The sequence below is a fragment of the Lynx rufus genome, unplaced genomic scaffold, assembly GCF_022079265.1.
Source record: "Lynx rufus isolate CCGP_SWC_20201006 ecotype Redwood Valley unplaced genomic scaffold, mLynRuf1.p SCAF_13, whole genome shotgun sequence".
Classification (NCBI taxonomy): Eukaryota; Metazoa; Chordata; class Mammalia; order Carnivora; family Felidae; genus Lynx; species Lynx rufus.
Genome location: NW_025814827.1, coordinates 56,005,579 through 56,023,984, shown reverse-complemented (window position 1 = coordinate 56,023,984; position 18,406 = coordinate 56,005,579). Strand labels below are relative to the sequence as shown.

At 35.7% G+C, this 18,406-nt stretch overlaps 1 protein-coding gene across 3 annotated transcripts in view; it reads right to left on the bottom strand.

Annotated features, from left to right (window-relative positions):
- Nucleotides 1-18,406, bottom strand: part of SRP54 (signal recognition particle 54) — a 39,892-nt gene that overhangs the window by 7,705 nt on the left and 13,781 nt on the right. For 2 of the 3 annotated variants that reach the window (XM_047075601.1, XM_047075602.1), the window contains 10 exons: nucleotides 17,677-17,761; nucleotides 16,015-16,119; nucleotides 13,605-13,671; nucleotides 13,467-13,524; nucleotides 9,429-9,579; nucleotides 8,181-8,329; nucleotides 7,295-7,395; nucleotides 6,713-6,799; nucleotides 3,524-3,597; nucleotides 3,198-3,306 (listed from right to left, as the gene is read on the bottom strand). In XM_047075601.1, the coding sequence (XP_046931557.1) occupies nucleotides 3,198-3,306; nucleotides 3,524-3,597; nucleotides 6,713-6,799; nucleotides 7,295-7,395; nucleotides 8,181-8,329; nucleotides 9,429-9,579; nucleotides 13,467-13,524; nucleotides 13,605-13,671; nucleotides 16,015-16,119; nucleotides 17,677-17,761 (986 nt within the window). The remainder of the gene's footprint in view (nucleotides 1-3,197; nucleotides 3,307-3,523; nucleotides 3,598-6,712; nucleotides 6,800-7,294; nucleotides 7,396-8,180; nucleotides 8,330-9,428; nucleotides 9,580-13,466; nucleotides 13,525-13,604; nucleotides 13,672-16,014; nucleotides 16,120-17,676; nucleotides 17,762-18,406) is intronic. The other variant, XM_047075603.1, reaches the window with a different exon arrangement.

Genomic DNA, 18,406 nt, shown 5'->3' with positions numbered 1-18,406 from the left:
ATGGTAAGCAACATGATAGATTTAAGCAAATAGCAAAAGGGGACATAATTTAAAGAAGAAAGTCAGGAAAGGCTCCATGCTGATGGTTTCTCTTTAACTGAGTAACAAGGTAACTCTTGTCCTAAGGGACAAGTATGAGGTTAAGTAAAGAAGAGAAAGCAAGGGACATTCTAGGAAGCAGAACATGGATTTCTAGAATAAAAATAGTTTTTTGTAGAAGAAACCAAGCTTGGATAAGAGCTGAGATTTAAAAAGTTCCAAAAGTAGATAAGGACAAGATTATAAAGAACTTGTAAGCCAGGTTTAAGAGTTTCAAATTCATTATGACAACATTAAAGAGCCACTGAAGGAGTTTGACCCCAGAACTTTCTATGTTTAGAAAGACCATTCTTGTGGCAATGAAGAATACAAACTGAAAAGAGGGATGAAAAAGAGAAAGGGAAATGTTAGGAACCTATGATAGCAATCTAGGTAAGAAATGATGGGTGTAAAAAAAAAAGAGAGGGAAATGATGAGTGTATGAACTAATGTAGGGGATTTAGAGACAAAGAGAAGAGGGAAGATATGAGAAATATTAAGGAAATGGAACTCACTAAATCTAAGATAATGTTAAGGTTCCTATCTATTCCCCTAAAAGTGATAAAATACTGATAGAAGTAGACTGTTTTAAGTTAAATATGTATGCATACTATAATACCTAAAGCAACCATTAAGAAAACTATTCAGGGGCGCCTGGGTGGCTCAGTCAGTTAAGCATTCAACTGTTGACTTCAGCTCAGGTCATTATCTCATGGTTCCTGACATTGTGCCCCTCATTGGGCTCTGTGCTGACAGCACGGAGCCTGCGTGGGATTCTCTCTGCCCCTCCCCTGCTGGTACTCTGTCTCTCCCTCTCTCAAAATAAATAAATAAACGTGAAAAAAATTTTTAAAAATCAGACAAAATAGACAAGGGACAAAGGAGGTCATTACAGACATTATGATAAAAAGGTCAATTCACCAAGAAGACCCAACAATCCTAAATATGTATTGTACCCAACAAAAGAGCTTACCTGACAGAAAACTGACACAACTAAAAGGAAAAAGTTAGGCACTTCAATACGTTTACCTCTGTCATCAGTTGAACCACTAGATAGAAAATCAGCAAGGACACAAATCTAGGTTGACCCCAGTTTCTAGCTTAGGTGACTAAGTAAATAGGTATCTATTAGATAGATGAAGCGTCACTCACCAAGGGAGAAAAACTACATTTTGGATCTGTGCCTCAGAAAACTTTCAATTATGTAAATAAAGATGTCTGTCCACCATTTAGTGAGCATCTAGAAAGGAAGTGGTCCAGAGTGTAGACTCTTGAGCCAAAATGCCTGAGTTTGAAGCCCAGTCTCTCTACTCTGTAGCTAGTATCCTTGAACAAATTACTCAACTTTCCTATATCTCAGTTTCCTAATCTACAAAAGTTACATAATAATGGATTTTAACCCCAGAACTGTCTCTTGAGAGTGACTGTGATAATTAGATGGGTTAATCTATGTAAAGTGCTCAGGACAGTAGCAGGACAGAGTAAATACTCCAATTATGGCTGCAATTGTTAATTCTACATACAAAACTTTTCACGGTGTCAAAGATTCAGAGATGAGAAAGATAGTCTTATCTGGGTTACTATGAAAGCCTAGAGCCCAGGAAAGAGGTAGAGAATACAAAAAATAATCAGTGAAGCAGTAGAGGAAGCACAGATGTGGATGAATTATTCAAAGAAAATGAGCAGAATGAGAAGAAGCATTGGCAGAGGACAAAACTTGTAGTATGTATTCATTTAAGGGACAGGCTGGGAAAGTAACTGAGTTAACAAGAAAAGTAGGGTAAAAGTGGGGAGATGATATAACAGAAGCCAAGAAAAAAAGGTGATTAACAACAGTCAATGTTGTAAAGGTCAAGAAAAAGACTGAAAAGGATCAACTGGAGCAGCCCAGCAGGTTATTGGAAATCTTAGTATCTATTTCCAAGCAGTGGTAGGGACAGAAGTCAGATTTCACTAGTTTGAGAAAAATATAAACGGTTCTTTGAAGAAGTTTGACTGGAAAGAGAAAAAGAATAAAAAAGCATGAGAGAGAAGTATAGCTCAAAAAACTTAATGTTTATATGCTGATGGGAAAGAAAAGTCAAAAGATGAGAAGAGACTAGAGATCCAGGAAAGAATTGTACTGAAGGAGACCTAAGGTCCTTGAAAAAGCTTGAAGAGTGGTTTGTGGCTGCCACAATCGTATTGGTAAGGTAGCCAATGGTTAAGGAAGTTCAAGGCCAAAAGCCTGTATTTCTTTGTAAATGAAGTCAGAGGTCAAGTGGTAGAGTTAGACCTAAAAACTGTTCAGCATATCTTCTGGGCTGCATCAGAAAGGGTGCTAAAAAACTGGAAAAAAGATAAAGGGGTCATAGTACTATAAATGTTAACGAGCTAAGGATTACATAAAAGACCTGGAAGTATAATGCAGGATTACAGAGAACAGTGTATGTCTTTCTTTCTTCCTTTTTTTAAAAAAAATTTTTTATTTTAGAGAGAGAGTACCCACACGCATGGGAGACAGAGAGGGAGAAAAAGAGAGAGAGAGAGAGAGAGAGAGAGAATCCCAAGCTCCATGCTCAGCACAGAGCCCAAGGTGGGGCTTAATCCCATGACCCTGGGATCATGACCTGAGCCAAAATGGAGACTCGGATGCTCAACCAACTGAGCCACTCAGGCACCCGGAGAGCAGTGTATCTCTAATAAGACTGAAGCCCGAGAGTTTCAGTATAAAATAAGTTTGTAAACATTGCTTAAACTATCTTTCTGACAGATTCCCAATTCATGTTAGTATATGAGAGCACTAAGGAGACTTATAATAAATAATAGTTTTTTTAACCCATAATTCCCCCAAATTTATTTGATTACAGAACTCTCCTTTCAAGTTATTTCCATCATCATCATGAAGAGCTAGTGTTCTTTTCATGAAACTCATTTGGAGAACTGTATTAGACATTTCTCTCTCTGATAAAGTCAATCCAGTAATTACAATGCTTTGAGTAAGAGCTTTCAAAGGGCTACAAATCTACCTAACAATCTTTCAATCTAAATTTTTCCCCATCTTATCCACAAGAACACAGTGAATCCACTTGTAAATATTCAGAACATTGTCCTCTAAATCAAGTAATCTGCCATCTTACCTTGATCATTCATACTATCCATTATCGTCATTAATTTCTTTAGCCTTGCCATTGACTCCTGTTCATTTCCTTTGCTCATAAAATCTGTTCCAAAACCAGGGATCATCCCCTAAAACAGATATATTTAAACATAAAATCAACAACAGCTTGAGATTAAACTGTTCACAATGTTCACATTTAAGTACTCAGCTTTAATTTTGACACTAAGTTTTTAAAGCATTTTTACGCAAATAGCAAAAATACTGAAAGTAAATGCATCTACTCTTTAAAATTTTAATGAAAAACAAAAGAAGATGAAAATAAACAAATTTTTTAGGATAACTAACCAAGATCTGACTGAAGGGGCCCATTTTCATGATATTTTGAAATTGTTCATACATGTCTCGCAACGTAAACTGACCTGAAATATAAATTATTCAGATATATTAGAAGGTGTACACTTCCATTCAATAAAATTAATCTTTTCCTTAGTCATGGGTTCATCCTGAAGCACACTTACAAAACATCTAATCAACAAATATTCCTGAGCAGTTACTCTGGGCAAGATCATAGGATGAATGCAGTACAGAATACACAGATCCTATCCTAGAGAAGTTTACATTCTATCAGAGAAAATGGACAACAAACAACAAAAAACACGAAAACGAGGCAGATAAACTCTACCCACTAGGGTGACTAAAATTAAAAAGTGTGACAACACCAAAAGTTAAAGAAGATATGGGGCAAGACATGGAGCAAGCAGAATTTTCATATACTGCTGGTGAGAATGTAAAGTGGCAAAAACACTTTAGAACATCATTTGGCATTTTATAAACAACTTAGCTATCTGTGAACAAGAAAATGGAGAGACTGTGGATGAACTACTACTCAGCAATTAAAGAACAAGCTACAGGCACATGCAACTACATGGATGAATGTCAAAAATATGATGCTGAGTCAAAGGAACCAGGTGGGGGAAAAAGGAATACTCTAGGATTCCTATACTATGAAGTACTTACTGGCAAGGAGAATAAGCAAGCTTTCTAGATAATGGAAATGTTGTTTCCTGACGGATATGGGTTATTATGCGTTTGTCAAAATTGATGGAATGATACCCTTAGGATCTAAGCATTTCATTACATGTAAATTAACTTCAATTAACAATGACAAAAACATCCAGAGTATTTTCTATTTATGTCCTAAAGATATAAATGGAAAAGGTATTTGGTTTTAGCCATTCTGAATTTCATTGGCAGTACAGTATTTTAAAAGAAATGTTACAGCAGACAGCTAGAAATGCAGAATTAAACAGTGGTAGAAAAAGTTAAGGCTGAAATATTATTTGGTCATTATACATACATGACAATTGAAGCCATGATAACAAAGGAAATTCACTGTCATGGAACCCAAGTGAAGAGTTTGAAAACAAAAGAAAGATAACACTTAAATATTGGGAACCAAGGGAAAAAAGAAAGGTTACTAGTTTTGCCCTTGGTGACCACAGAAATGAGTAGAATGCTAAGAGCAGAAGCAAAATGCAGACATAAGGAGAGACCTAAGAGTCAAAAAGTAGACTGAGTAGGGATACTTTACCCAGTTTAGTGTGGTAGTGGAAGCAGCGGTAGGACTGTTCAAGATAGAGGAAGGCAGGGGAAAAGAGCCAGGCCATGAGGGACAGATTCATTCATTCAATAAATATTTATTAGAGATCTACTAAGTGTCAGAAACTGCTAGATACTGTAAACATAAAAGGTGGGGAACACAGCTATGAAACTTACCTTCACCTTCAAGCAGGGAAGACAGGTATCTAATAATTGTGATGAATGATACAAAAATTAGAGGGCGCGATGGAAACATAAAGCAGAGAGTTCTCAGTCCAGGGATCAGGTAAAATGTCCCTTTTAAAGAAGGAGAAACTTAAGTATGAGTAGGAGCTGCCCAGTATGGCTGGGGAGAGGAGGGTGGAGGCAGGAAGAAGATACCTAATAGGCAAAGGCACAGAGGAGACAGATAGCAATGTACATTTAAAAGCTGAGAGAAATTCAGCATGATTGGCACACAGAATCCTATGAAGAACAGCATCAAAAATGATGTAGAGGATGTGGGCTAGATGGTAGAGTCACTTTTTTTAAGGATTTTATTTTTAAGTAATCTCTATACCCAACATGGGGCTCAAGCTCACAAACCCAAGATCAAGTTGCATGGTCCTCCAACTGAGCCAGCCAGCCAGCCTGATGGTAGACTCATGTAAAAACATATATCAGGGGAAGCCACTGAAAGATTTTGAGAAAGGCAGTAGTAGGATCAGACTTGCATTTTTGAAAGATCATTTTGGCTGCAGTATAAAAAATAGATCCAAGGGGAAGAATCCAAGAAACAGGAAGATCTGATAAAACACAGAATAAACAATCTGGGCAAGAGGTAAACTTGCATAATTACTGGAGCTGGAGAAGGGAATGGAATGAAGACAGGAGGTAAAATCAGTAGGACAAGCTGACTGACAGGAAAAGTAATGGGCAGGGTGAGGAAGAAATAAGAGAGTCCATGACCATACTCAAGTTCCTAACTCTGGCAATAAGACAAATGATGTTAACATTCATTGATGGTAACAAGGGGGTGGGAAGTTAGGATGGGAAGATACGGATATGCTGAATTTGAAGTGTCTACGGAACATCCAAGAATGGTCTAATAAACATACAGATAGGAGTCTGAAGCTCCAGAGAAAGAAGATGACCTAGCATGATCCCTGAAAAACACCAGTATTTAAAACAGGAATAAAGGCATAGGTAACTGACAACATGAGTGAGAAAGAGTAAAGAGGCAGGATAGTATGTGACCATGGGAACTAAAAGTAAGATCATTTTGAGAAAAACAGAATGGTTAATAATAGTATATGTTGAATGCTTCTGATGTGTTAGACATTTTATATATATCAGCTGATTTAATCTTCACAACTCCATGAGGAAGATACTTAGTACTACCTACTTTTTACAGGTAAGGAAATTAAGGTTAAGTAACTTGAAAAAGTTATACAGCTGAAAATAGATCAGATATAAATTCAGGTATGATAGATTTAAGAACTTGATTGAGTTCTTAATCACAACATATATTCTCTATAAGAGTGGTCTTTAATGTGGAGTCAAAAAAAGTGTTTATTAATCTCATTCTTTTAAATTTCCTTATATTTTATAATGTAAATAATATATACACACACACATATATACACACATTTAATTTACAAGTAAACAGTTTAGAAGAGTGTTCTAACCTATATTTAACCTGTTTTACTTCAAGAAACTCCATTTCAATTTTAATTTTAAGGCAATTTGATTACAAGAAAGAAAACAAAAATACTCAATTCTACAACTGCTCACATATCTGAGATTTAAAATGATTTGCATACAAATCATGTAGAAAATAAACATTTGAAGAACTTTAATAAGAGATTTATCATTTCAAACAAATTAACAGTAGCTTTATCAAAAAGAAATCATGGGAAGACATCTGAGAGCAAATGCTTTTTGCTACTCATATACCATGTTTCAACTTCTCTATAAGCGCTTCATTGTCATCCAACTTCAACTCATTGACTTTATCTATCAGTCCTTCAATGTCACCCATACCTACAAGACCCAAAAAGAGAAAAAATAACAATAGCATATGCTGCTTTACATTATACAAAATACATGCACATAGATAATAACCATGTGAGATAGCAGGTCAGATATTCCTACCATACTTTACAGGTGAGAAAACTGAACCTAGAGTGACAAAGCAGGGACTCCAGCCCAGGGTTCCAAATTCCATGCTCTCTAACTCTATTACCTAGTACAAAAGTTTTACTGCCATTACCCCTGCTATTACCACAACCACATATTTTTGTATTGTGCTCTAAAACTTTTCCTAAAAATTTTCCATTGAGTAGCTCATTCTACCACTCTAACCACAAGAAGCAGAAAACCATCACCCTTACTTTTTACAGGTGAGGGAGACAAATCAAGGAAGGTAATGGTTTTCCTGAACTAGTCAATGAGAGGGCAGGATTAAAATCCTAATCCATCCCAAAGATCTATGCTATTTTTCGGAGATTTTTCTATATCCCCTACCAATGTACATACCAAGAAGCTTGCTGATGAAAGGCTGTGTTTTGAAAGGTTCAAAGTCATCTATGTGTTCCCCTGTACCAATGAAAATAATTGGACTTTTTGTGGCAGCAACTCTGCAAAGAAAAAGAAAACATAAAATAATCTCAAAAAGGCAAACAAATTTCTAGCAGATTACAGAGTATTTAGACAAAGGTACACAGTTCAAATTTCTTTTCACCTATTAAAACGGAACTATACCAGAAAGACTCCAAAATTCTGTTTCAATTTAAACTTCTTTTATAGACCGTATTAAGTCCACTATTGGAATATATTTTTATTTTATTTTTAATTATTTAAATTTGAGTATATATTGGAATATATTTTATTTTCTTAAATGTTTATTTATTTACTTTGGAGGCAGGGAGGGGCAGAGAGAAGGAGAGAGAGAATCCCATGTAGGCTCTGTACTGTCAACACAGAGCCTGACACGGTGCTCAATCCCATGAACTGCAAGATCATGTCCCAAGCCAAAATCAAGAGTCGGGTGCTTAATTGACTGAGCCGTCCAGGGGCCCCTTGAATATATTTAAAAAAAAATTTTTTTAGCATTTATTCATTTTTTGATAGAGCATGAATGGGGGAGGGGCAGACAGAGAGGGAGACAGAATCTGAAGCAAGCTCCAGGCTCTCAACTGACAGCACAGAGCCCGATGCAGGGCTTGAACTCCCGGACTGTGAGATCATGACCTGAGCCGAAGTTGGAAGCTCAACCGACTAAGCCACCCCGGTGCCCCGCCTTGAATATATTTTTAATGATCAAAAAGAAAGCCATAAATACACTCATACACACACACACACACACACACACACACACACACACACGCCCAAGACTTAGGACAACAGCATCAATGGTACTTACGCACTGAGTGCACCACCTCCTTTTGCATGCCCATCAAGTTTTGTTACTATGACCGAGGCTACATCTACTTTATCTTTAAAAGCCTTTGCCTGGGCTTCACAAGCCTGCCCAATGGAGGCATCCATCACATAAACAATGTTATCAGGTTGCTAGAAAATTTAAATGAAAACAATACATATTTTTCCTGCTCTTAAGCAAATGTCATCATTAGAAGCTATAGAAAAATATTTATTATAAATAATTATTCATTCAATCAGTAAATATTTACTGAGGGAATACTATGTATTAGGCACCATTTAGGTCCTGAGACAGAGAGATGAATATGTAAATCCTAGTCCTTATAAGACTTGCATTCTAGTCAAAGGAGACAGATAATAAATGGGCAAGTAAACTTTAAGATGTACGATAATTAAAATGAGATAGAGAATATGAGTTTTGAGATGTGGGAGGTTTCTTTAGGTGGGGCAGCCAGGGGAGGTCTCTCTGGAGGTAGTAACGTTTTAGCTAAAGTGTGACCTGAATAAAGAGGAAAGAAGTTATGCAAAGATCTGGAGGAATCACATTCTAAGCAAAGGGAATAGCAAAAGTAAATCAGAGGAAAAAACATATAAGAGTATGCACTAAAACCAATATTAATAAAACAGAGGTGAGGCTCTTTCCCTAAGCTCTGCTCAACTAAGTCAAAATAATGGCATGCCTAAAGAAAACCTCACTAGCATTAACCATTAACTAAAGAATCACTGCCAACTCTCCAATGGCAAAACATGGGTTCATGGGCAAAATATGTGCTACAGATTATTTACAAACCGCCTCTTCTCCCCAGATTATTTCCATCATAATTTTAAAGAGACACTAAATGATGATTAACATTTTTAAGTGCTTCATTTTGAAAATCTTTCAAAATCCATCTCAGGTAAATGTTCCAATTTAAATAATTTACAGAAAGGAAATTCAACAGATATTAAAAGTTAATTCTAAACTTTTGTTTCTTATTTTTTCTTATATATACTAATAAGATAATTAAGTAAGAAAGGAAGTTTTTGATACTTACTTATGAAAATTTCATACCTAGAGAAAATTAAGTCCTTACCATACAGATATACGTACCCAAAATAGAAATAAATTACTTGGAATCTATCATACAGGCAAAAAATAACTTATAAATTTACATGGATCATAAATTCAGTCAGGTTTTGCAATTAAGTTAACCAAAGTCCTTACAATGTTATTAAATTGAAAGCTACTTACTATAGCATTAGCGACTTGAAGCATTTCTTCAAACAAAGAGTCTTCCTGTTTATGGCGGCCACTTGTATCAACAATAATAATTTCAAAATTTTCATTTTTGAATTTGTCCACTCCTTCAGAGGCAATGATAACAGGATCCATTTCTGTATAGCTATTTAACAAGGACAAATGATTTAACAACAACCACAAGAGCAAAACTTATGAATACTAATAATTTGGAAACTGTTTCTACACCTTTAATGCATTCTGAAAAAGTCATAATGATCACAACTGCAATTTAGAATAACAATATCTAATAAATATTAAAAATAGCAAACAAAAAAAATAAAAATAGCAAACCACTTCTAGAGTATCATCAAGCAATATCCAGTTTTCCAATCACAAAATTCTATGTGATTCTGCCACATGTCTTCTCTGAATGTGTTTTCCTCAGATACTTTTTATATTTTCTTAAATAAATGACTGAGTTAGTGTTTCACATGTTTTCCCACTTAACACCCTTTCTTAAGCATTTTATAAAACCATTATTCTTGTAAAACATGACTTTTAGGCTATATAGCATTCCATCATATGGCTACGCAATCATTTCTTGAATAAATGCCCTATTGTTGGTCATCTGAGGTTTTTTCAATTTCTTGGTATTAAAAACATAGTCAATATGAAGAGTTCATAATGTTGTTTCTTTGAAATTGTGATGACATTCTTACAGCTTGAATTTGTATCAAATGATATGATAATTTAGGCTTTTTGTTTCTTCTTTGTTGATTTTGATGGGAGTTCTCTGTGCCTCTTGGATGTGGATGTCTGTTTCCTTCCCCAGATTAGGGAAGTTTTCAGCTATTACTTCCTCAAATAAATTTTCTGGCCCCTTTTCTCTCTCTTCTTCTGGTACTCCTATAACCTGAATGTTATTACATTTGATGGTAGGCTTTTGGCTCCTAAGAGGAAAATGTCTTCCATAAAATTTTAATTTCATTCCTATTTCACTACATTTTCACAATTCTCAAAACTCTTTTCAACTTGAAAATCAAGAAATGAAATCCCAGGGCTCCTGGGTGGCTCAATCAATTAAATGTCTGACTTTGGCTCAGGTTGTGATCTCACAGTTCATGAGTTCAAGCCCAGCGTTGGGCTCTCTGCTGCCAGCACAAAGCCCACTTCAGATCCTCCATCTCCCTCTATCCCTCTCTCTCTCTCTCTCTCTCTCTCCATCTCAAAAATAAATAAACATTTAAATTAAAGAAAAAAAAAAGAAATGAAATCCCATTTTAATTTGCACTGTTTTCAGTAGCGGCAACTTCTTATACAGATCAATACTGTCAGATGAAAGGACATATGTTAAAAAAAAGTTTTCCCCCTAAATTAACAATAAAAATCAGGTATGAAGGCATTTGATAAAAATATGTGTGAGATTTAAATGAAGAAAATTACTATATTTAAGGACATAAGTTTTTAAAGCAAAAATGACATAGTAGGTTTCTAAGCTAACTATACAAATACAGTAAAGATGTCAACTCTTCACTAAGTTGATTAATTGGTTTCAATGTACTTCCAATCAAAATCTTAAGAGAGATTTTTTTTTGGAACTTAATAAGGAATTTTAAAATTTAATCTAGGAAAATAAGCAGGTGAGACTAGGCAAGAGAATGTTGAAAAAAAATGTCATAAAAAAGAATTACATTAAATAGTATATTATCTATTCCAGAATTATTAAGATCCCATTTTTTTTGTAAATGTGTTAACGAAGTATAATATATATATAGAAAAGCTGCACAAATTATAAACTCAGTGAATTTTCACAAAGCAAACACACCCAGATCAAAAAACAATAACCAGCACCACACTCTCTCCTAAGAGTAATCACAATCTGGTCATAAGATCTCATTTGTAATTAAAAAAAAAGATCCCACTTGTAATCAACTCTACAGTGGTCTACTAATATACAGGAAGATGCACTATTTTAAATGTTCATTTTGATGAGTTTTGACAAATTTACATATAACCACTACCACAACAATCAAGGTACAAAGCACTGTAACACTCCATTTCAATTTCAAATTATCTTTCTGTGTGGTTGTTTGTACTGACATAGAAAAAAAGCACAGGTGGACACACTAAAAACTGGTAACTAGGAAATGAAACTGTTAGTGCTTTCACTTCTTTAAAAGTTTTATGTGAGATAGTTTTTTTTAACACAGAACAAATGATAATATAACAAACAGTCCTACATGTACCACCCCCTAAAATAAATGCTAACATGTAAATTTAACAGCAGAGATGCAGTTCAAATTCTTCCTCAGTCTCACTCCCTTCAGTCCTCCCAGAGGAAACAATGATACACTAATACTTTACTCCACACATACATGATGTTTCTTAAGTTTACATGAGCAAAGGAGAGATTATTTAATAAATGGTATTGAGATAACTGTTTAAAAATGCTCAGGCTTTGGGGGTCCGTGGGTGGCTCAGTCAGTTAAGCATCCAACTTTTGATTTTGGCTCAGGTCATGATCTCAAAGTTTGTGAGATTGAGCCCTGCATCAGGCTCTGTGCTGACCATGTAGAGCCTGCTTGGGATTCTCTTGCATGCACTTTCTCTCCCTCTCTCTGCCTCCTCCCCTGTTCATGCTCACACGTGCTCGTACACCCTCTCACAAAATAAATAAGTAAGGGCGCCTGGGTGGCTCAGCCATTTAAGTGTCTGACCCCTGATTTCTGCTCAGGTGAAATCTCACGGTTTGTGAGTTTGAGTCCCTCATGCTGACCATGTGGAGCCTACTTGGGATTCTCTTTCTCTCTTCCTCTTTCTGTCCCTACCCCCTCCCTTGCAAAAAAAAAAAAAAGATAAACTTTAAAAGAAAATGGTTTGGCTTTGGCCAATAGTTCAAGTAATTATCAGCTAAATTGTTTACAAATTTTGAACCCTAAAGATAAAATATACTATTCCTTGATTTTTTTATCCCTTGATTTTTAAATCTATATTAGAAACCATTCTTATCCTAGAAAGATAAAATTCCTAACATTATTCTTTAATCTACCTGTAAGACATTATCATAAAAAAACTGAAAGGAGGGGCGTCTGGGTGGCTCAGTTGGTTAAGCGGCCGACTTCAGCTCAGGTCATGATCTCGCAGTCCGTGAGTTCGAGCCCTGCGTCGGGCTCTGTGCTGACCGCTCAGAGCCTGGAGACTGTTTTGGATTCTGTGTCTCCCTCTCTCTCTGACCCTCCCCCATTCATGCTCTGTCTTTCTCTGTTTCAAAAATAAATAAACGTTAAAAAAAAAAATTTAATAAAAATAAATAAATAAATAAATAAATAAATAAAACTGAAAGGAAAAAAATTTAAATAAAGAATACATGGAAAGAGAAAGTTCGTTCGCATTTCTGGCCAGCCAAAAAGTAGAAGGCAGTGACTAACAAAATGATATCATTCATTTAATTACTTCAAAGTTTAGCTTCTTTAAACTTTCTTTCTAAGGGTATAATAAGCCATTTATATTAATAATGTTAAAAAAATGCTATCCTCTCAAAAAGTCCTAAAATCAATCTAGACTTGATTTTTTTCATCAATCATTCTAACATGTATAAACTACCTACCTGAACTACTGTATCAAATGAAGGACAGCAATGATCAGAATCTCTGAGTTAATGACAAATTATAAGCTATTTTCAGATGTTCAAACACAACTTTTTAAAATTATGTACTAAAGAAACAGTATGGAATTCACCAGTGTGTATTTAATCGAGGAATGCTTCAGATAGGTCTTAAAAGAAACAACAGGAATAGGGAAGCAAGTCAGAAGGCATGCAAGGCAGGATGGTAAATACAGGCAGAATTATGAACTAAATAATGTCCACTCTGATCTATAAGGCTGGATCAGAAGAGTCATGGTACAATAAAAAAAGATAATTTATTAATTATACCCTACTTAGTTCCAGAAAGATTTAAACTTCTAAGTAAATATTAAAAATGTCACAAGATGGCATAAAATAAAAACTTAGAGAAGACATGAGTATCAAAATAAAAACCAGAAACCCACCTTCCATAGAATGGAATTCTTGCTTTGGTAGCATTCTGTTTTAGTTGGTCAAAAGCTCCTATAAAATAAAGAATTAATGAGTTCTCAGACTTGAAAATAAAAATTACAGAGAACGGTTTTCAAATTTCAACACATTACCTGCTCTGAATGTGTCTGCACATATCAAACAGGTCTTCCAACCTTTCCTCTGGTAATAATATGCTAACTGGGAAAATAAGATTTAAAAATACAATATCAATAAATACAAATTATTATACACAAAATACTTTTGTTTACTCTTGTTATTTACTTAAGGATTGAAGTAAAACTGCTCATATTCTCCTGAGAGTAGTAGTATTACATTTTTAACAGTTTTAATTTTAATTTCAGTTAGTTACCAGTATAATATTAGTTTCAGGTGTATAATACAGTGATTCAACACTTCCATACAACACCTGGTGCTCATCACAGCAAGCGCATTCCTTAATCCCCATCACCTATTTTGCCCATCACCCCACCTACCTCCCCTCTGATAACCATCAGTTTGTTCTCTATAGTTTAAAGAGTCTGTTTCTTTTTTCTTTAAGTTTCTTTATTTTTGAGAGAGAGAGAGAGAGAGAGCGTGAGCAGGGGAGGGGCAGAGAGAGAGGGAGAGAGAAAGGTAGAATTCCAAGCAGGCTCCGCACTGTCAGTGCAGAGCCTGACACGGGGCTCAATCTCACAAATCATGAGATCATGACCCAAGCCAAAATCAAGAGTTGGACACTTAAACGACTGAGCCACCCAGGCACCCTAAGAGTCTGTTTCTTTGTCTCTCTTTTCTTTTTCCCCTTGCTCACATTTGTTTTGTTTCTTAAATTCCACATATGAGTGAAATCATATGGTATTTGTCTTTCTCTGACTTATTTCACTTAGCATAATACTCTCTAGCTCCACTCATGTCATTTCATTAATTTTTTTGATGTTTATTTTTGAGAGAGAGAGAAAGACAGAGTGCAAGAGGGACAGAGAGAGAGGGAGACACAGAATCCAAAGCAGGCTCCAGGCTCTGTCAACACAGAGCCTGACGCAGGGCTCGAACTCAAGAACCTTGAGATCATGACCTGAGCTGAAGTTGGACACTTCGACTAAGCCACCCAGGCACCCCCATCCATATCATTTCAAATGGCAAGATTTCATTCTTTTTTATGGCCGAGTAACATTCCATTATATATATATATATATATATATATATATATATATATATATATACACACACACATACACACACACACACACACACACGTATATATTCCATTCCATAACATTTCATTATATATATATTATATTCTATTATATATAATATATATTATATATAATATATATACATATATACACACACCACTATTATTACATTTTTGAACATAGCAAACATTCCATTATATATATATACATATATATATTTATATTTATATACACACACCACTATTACTTTTTTTTAAATGTTTATTTCTGAGACAGAGAGAGAGACAGAGCATGAGTGGGGGAGGGGCAGAGAGAGAGGGAGACACAGAATCCGAAGCAGGCTGCAGGCTCTGAGCTGTCAGCACAGAGCCCGACGCAGGGCTCGAACCCACAAACCATGAGATCATGACGTGAGCCGAAGTCAGTCGCTCAACTGACTGAGCCACCCAGGCACCCCTACATTTTTGAACATGGCGAATTTGCTAAAGAGTTTAAATTCTAACTGCCATACAGTAACATTCAAAGGACATAAAATGATCAAGCAATACATTACCATAGTGAAAAATACTAACTACTATTAATGTTAAGTAAAAATAAATAATGATAGAATCCTCTAAGAAATAATCCTTTTTTCTTTTTTTATAGACTATAACATAGTTGAGGCTTGTGAAACAAAATCCGGTAAAAAACTTGAGGCATGTGGGGCGCCTGGGTGGCGCAGTCGGTTAAGCGTCCGACTTCAGCCAGGTCACGATCTCGCGCTCCGCGAGTTCGAGCCCCGCGTCAGGCTCTGGGCTGATGGCTCAGAGCCTGGAGCCTGCTTCCGATTCTGTGTTTCCCTCTCTCTCTGCCCCTCCCCCGTTCATGCTCTGTCTCTCTCTGTCCCAAAAATAAACATTGAAAAAAAAAAAAAAAAAAAACTTGAGGCATGTAATTCTGAAGAAAGAGGTGGTATAATGAATTAAAAATTAGTAGAAGGATATGCAAAATAAAGATCTATGATTATGTTGGGGGGGGACACTGTGAAAAGAGAGCCTGGAACCACAGGAGATAAGCTAAACTTTCCATGTTCTCTTCTCCAAAAATCATATCCTCATGTCCTTAAAGTACAGGAACAGTCTCTTTGGTAAAAGAAACAGGATAGCTATGTAGAAGTCTACGATTCTTATAAAAAGCAATCACAAGGGAGACTCTGGGATTCTTTCTTCTTACCGTACAAAAAATTAATGATACATCAAATAACACAAAATTGTAAAGCGAGCATTCTAGCCTGGCTTTAACATAAAACTTGATATATACAAACATATATGTTCCATGACTTTTTTTAAAACTAAGTATAATTTACCTTTGAACATGTTGTTGTTTTACCACTCCCTTGCAATCCAACAAACATGATCACATTCTGTTTTCCTTTAGTGGGTGTCCATGCTTTAACTCCAGGGTCTACAAGCTATGTACCAGAAATAAATTAGGTTAAGATTGGGTTAACATATGCTTACATTCAAAACCCCTATCGCCACAACTTCTAAATTGTAAAAATAATTTAAAGGCACTTTGGTATAAAAGGCAACCATAATCCTACCATTCCCATAAAACTTGACTATTTCCCTATTTTGCCTACAGAGGCAAATTTTCTATTTTAGATTCTAGATAAAAAGCAAACTGGAAATAATGTGAGGAATCCTACAGAGTTTAGAGATCAGACCTGGGTTTGCCACTAACTAGCTGTCTCACTTTTCTCAACTACAAATGAAGAAGCATGACTGGATAAATTCTCTGACCTCATTTACGTCTGAATTTCTTTTTTTATTTATTAGTCTATAAGAAACCAAAGGAATAAATGAAACTACTCACACAATAAATGGAAAAATACTAGAAGACCACTAGCAGATATCTGTTGCTCTAAAAAAAGTTTTCATAGTTCCTTCCTTTTCTCCCCCTACCACTGAACCTATATCTGTTTTTTTTAATGTTTATTTATTTTTGAGAGAGAGAGACAGAGCGCAAGCAGGGGAAGGGCAAAGAGAGAGGGAGACACAGAATCCAAAGCAGGCTCCAGGCTCTGAGCTGTCAGCACAGAGTCCAAAACGGGGCTCGAACCCACGGACTGTGAGATCATTACCTGAGCTGAAGTTGAACGTTCAACCAACTGAGCCACCCAAGTGCCCCTATTTTTGCTTTTTTTTTTTTTTTTTTTGAGAAAGTGAGAGAGAGTGAGAGTGAGAGAGAGACAGAGAGCACAAGAGGAGCAAAAGGAGTAGGGGTGGGGGGAGAGAGAGAAAGACAGAATCTTAAGCAGACGCCATGCACAGCATGGTGCCCAATGGGGCTCAATCTCCCAACCATGAGACCATGACCTGAGCCAAAATCAAGAGTCAGATGCTTAACTGATTGAGTCACCCAAGTGCCCCAAGACCCATACATATTTTTTAAAGCTCTAAGATTCTCACCATAATTTTCATGACCACGGAAGCAAAATCAGTTCTAAGGTGATACAAAGTAATAGGCTATATTTACCACTTGCAAAATAAAATTTCACCAATTGCTCATAATCTAAGCAAGAGTTGGGATATTTGGTCTTTTCAAAGGAAATTCTGTAAACAATGAACAGTTCAGAAAAGAAGACTTGTCAAGAGTGACTTTCCATACAAAAGTAAGACCAATAAGGTAAAACCTGATGCTAAAGAGGATAAACTCAAGAGAGGCCCTTCCATCCATTAATCTGTAGTGCAGTTTTACTTTTTGTAACCTGGCTTTGGGAATTGTTGCAGGAATAGTACTGGCCTTTCATATCTATACTCAGAACTCTGTATTCAGAAAAGTCAATAATAAACATAGGCCCCTTTAGAAAAGTTAATAATCTTTCCGTTAATATTTTTAATACAGATGAATATTCCATAAAAATGTAAGTAGGTATTCTGAAATAATATTCTCGTTCGTAGTGCTAATGTATTTTTACCCACTGAGGTCTACAGAGAATCACAGCACAATCCTGATATACTCTTACCTTCACAAGTTCTTTAAATACAGCGTGCTGAATCATTTTCCTTTTGTTAAGACCAGATGCCATCTCTTCAAGATCAATAGCAGACCTTCATGATGATGGTTATTTGCGGGTAGGAGAGAAAAGCCAGTTAAGACGTTCTGAAAAAAAGTTTCTGCTCCAGAGAATGTAAAAATATTCAATCATTCACATTAGTAGCCCTCTGATTAACATGCATGTAATTACCACAGATTTATAAGTCTATATCCTAAAAAACTGATCAGGAAATATTAGATGCAAGACTGGTTAGTTTTTCAAGGTTTTTTTTTTTTTTAAGTCTAAATATTAATTTGTCTTCATATCACCACAAAGTATTAATTTTATTTACTTATTTTCACATATATACTTTATACATCTTTACACCAAGCAGAAAATAGGATTAATTTCTCTAATTCTAAATGTGTAAATGCCAGCAGTTCTACATTCATTACCCAGTCTAACAGTATGAAAAGGAAAGATGGCCTGGACATGACAAGGGCAAGGATTCAAGAAGTTAACTGAGGTGCCTGTATTACTCTATGAGCCCTGCCCCAGTCAGTGCCTTTCCCAGTGAACACAGTAACTGAGATGACACACATTACTCCTTCATTCAAATACGGACAGAAAATCAAAAAGGAGAACAAGAAATGAATACAATTCTCCAATAATGAAGGAAGCTCATTAATGTCATCTTAAGGCTGAAAAGGATAAACTG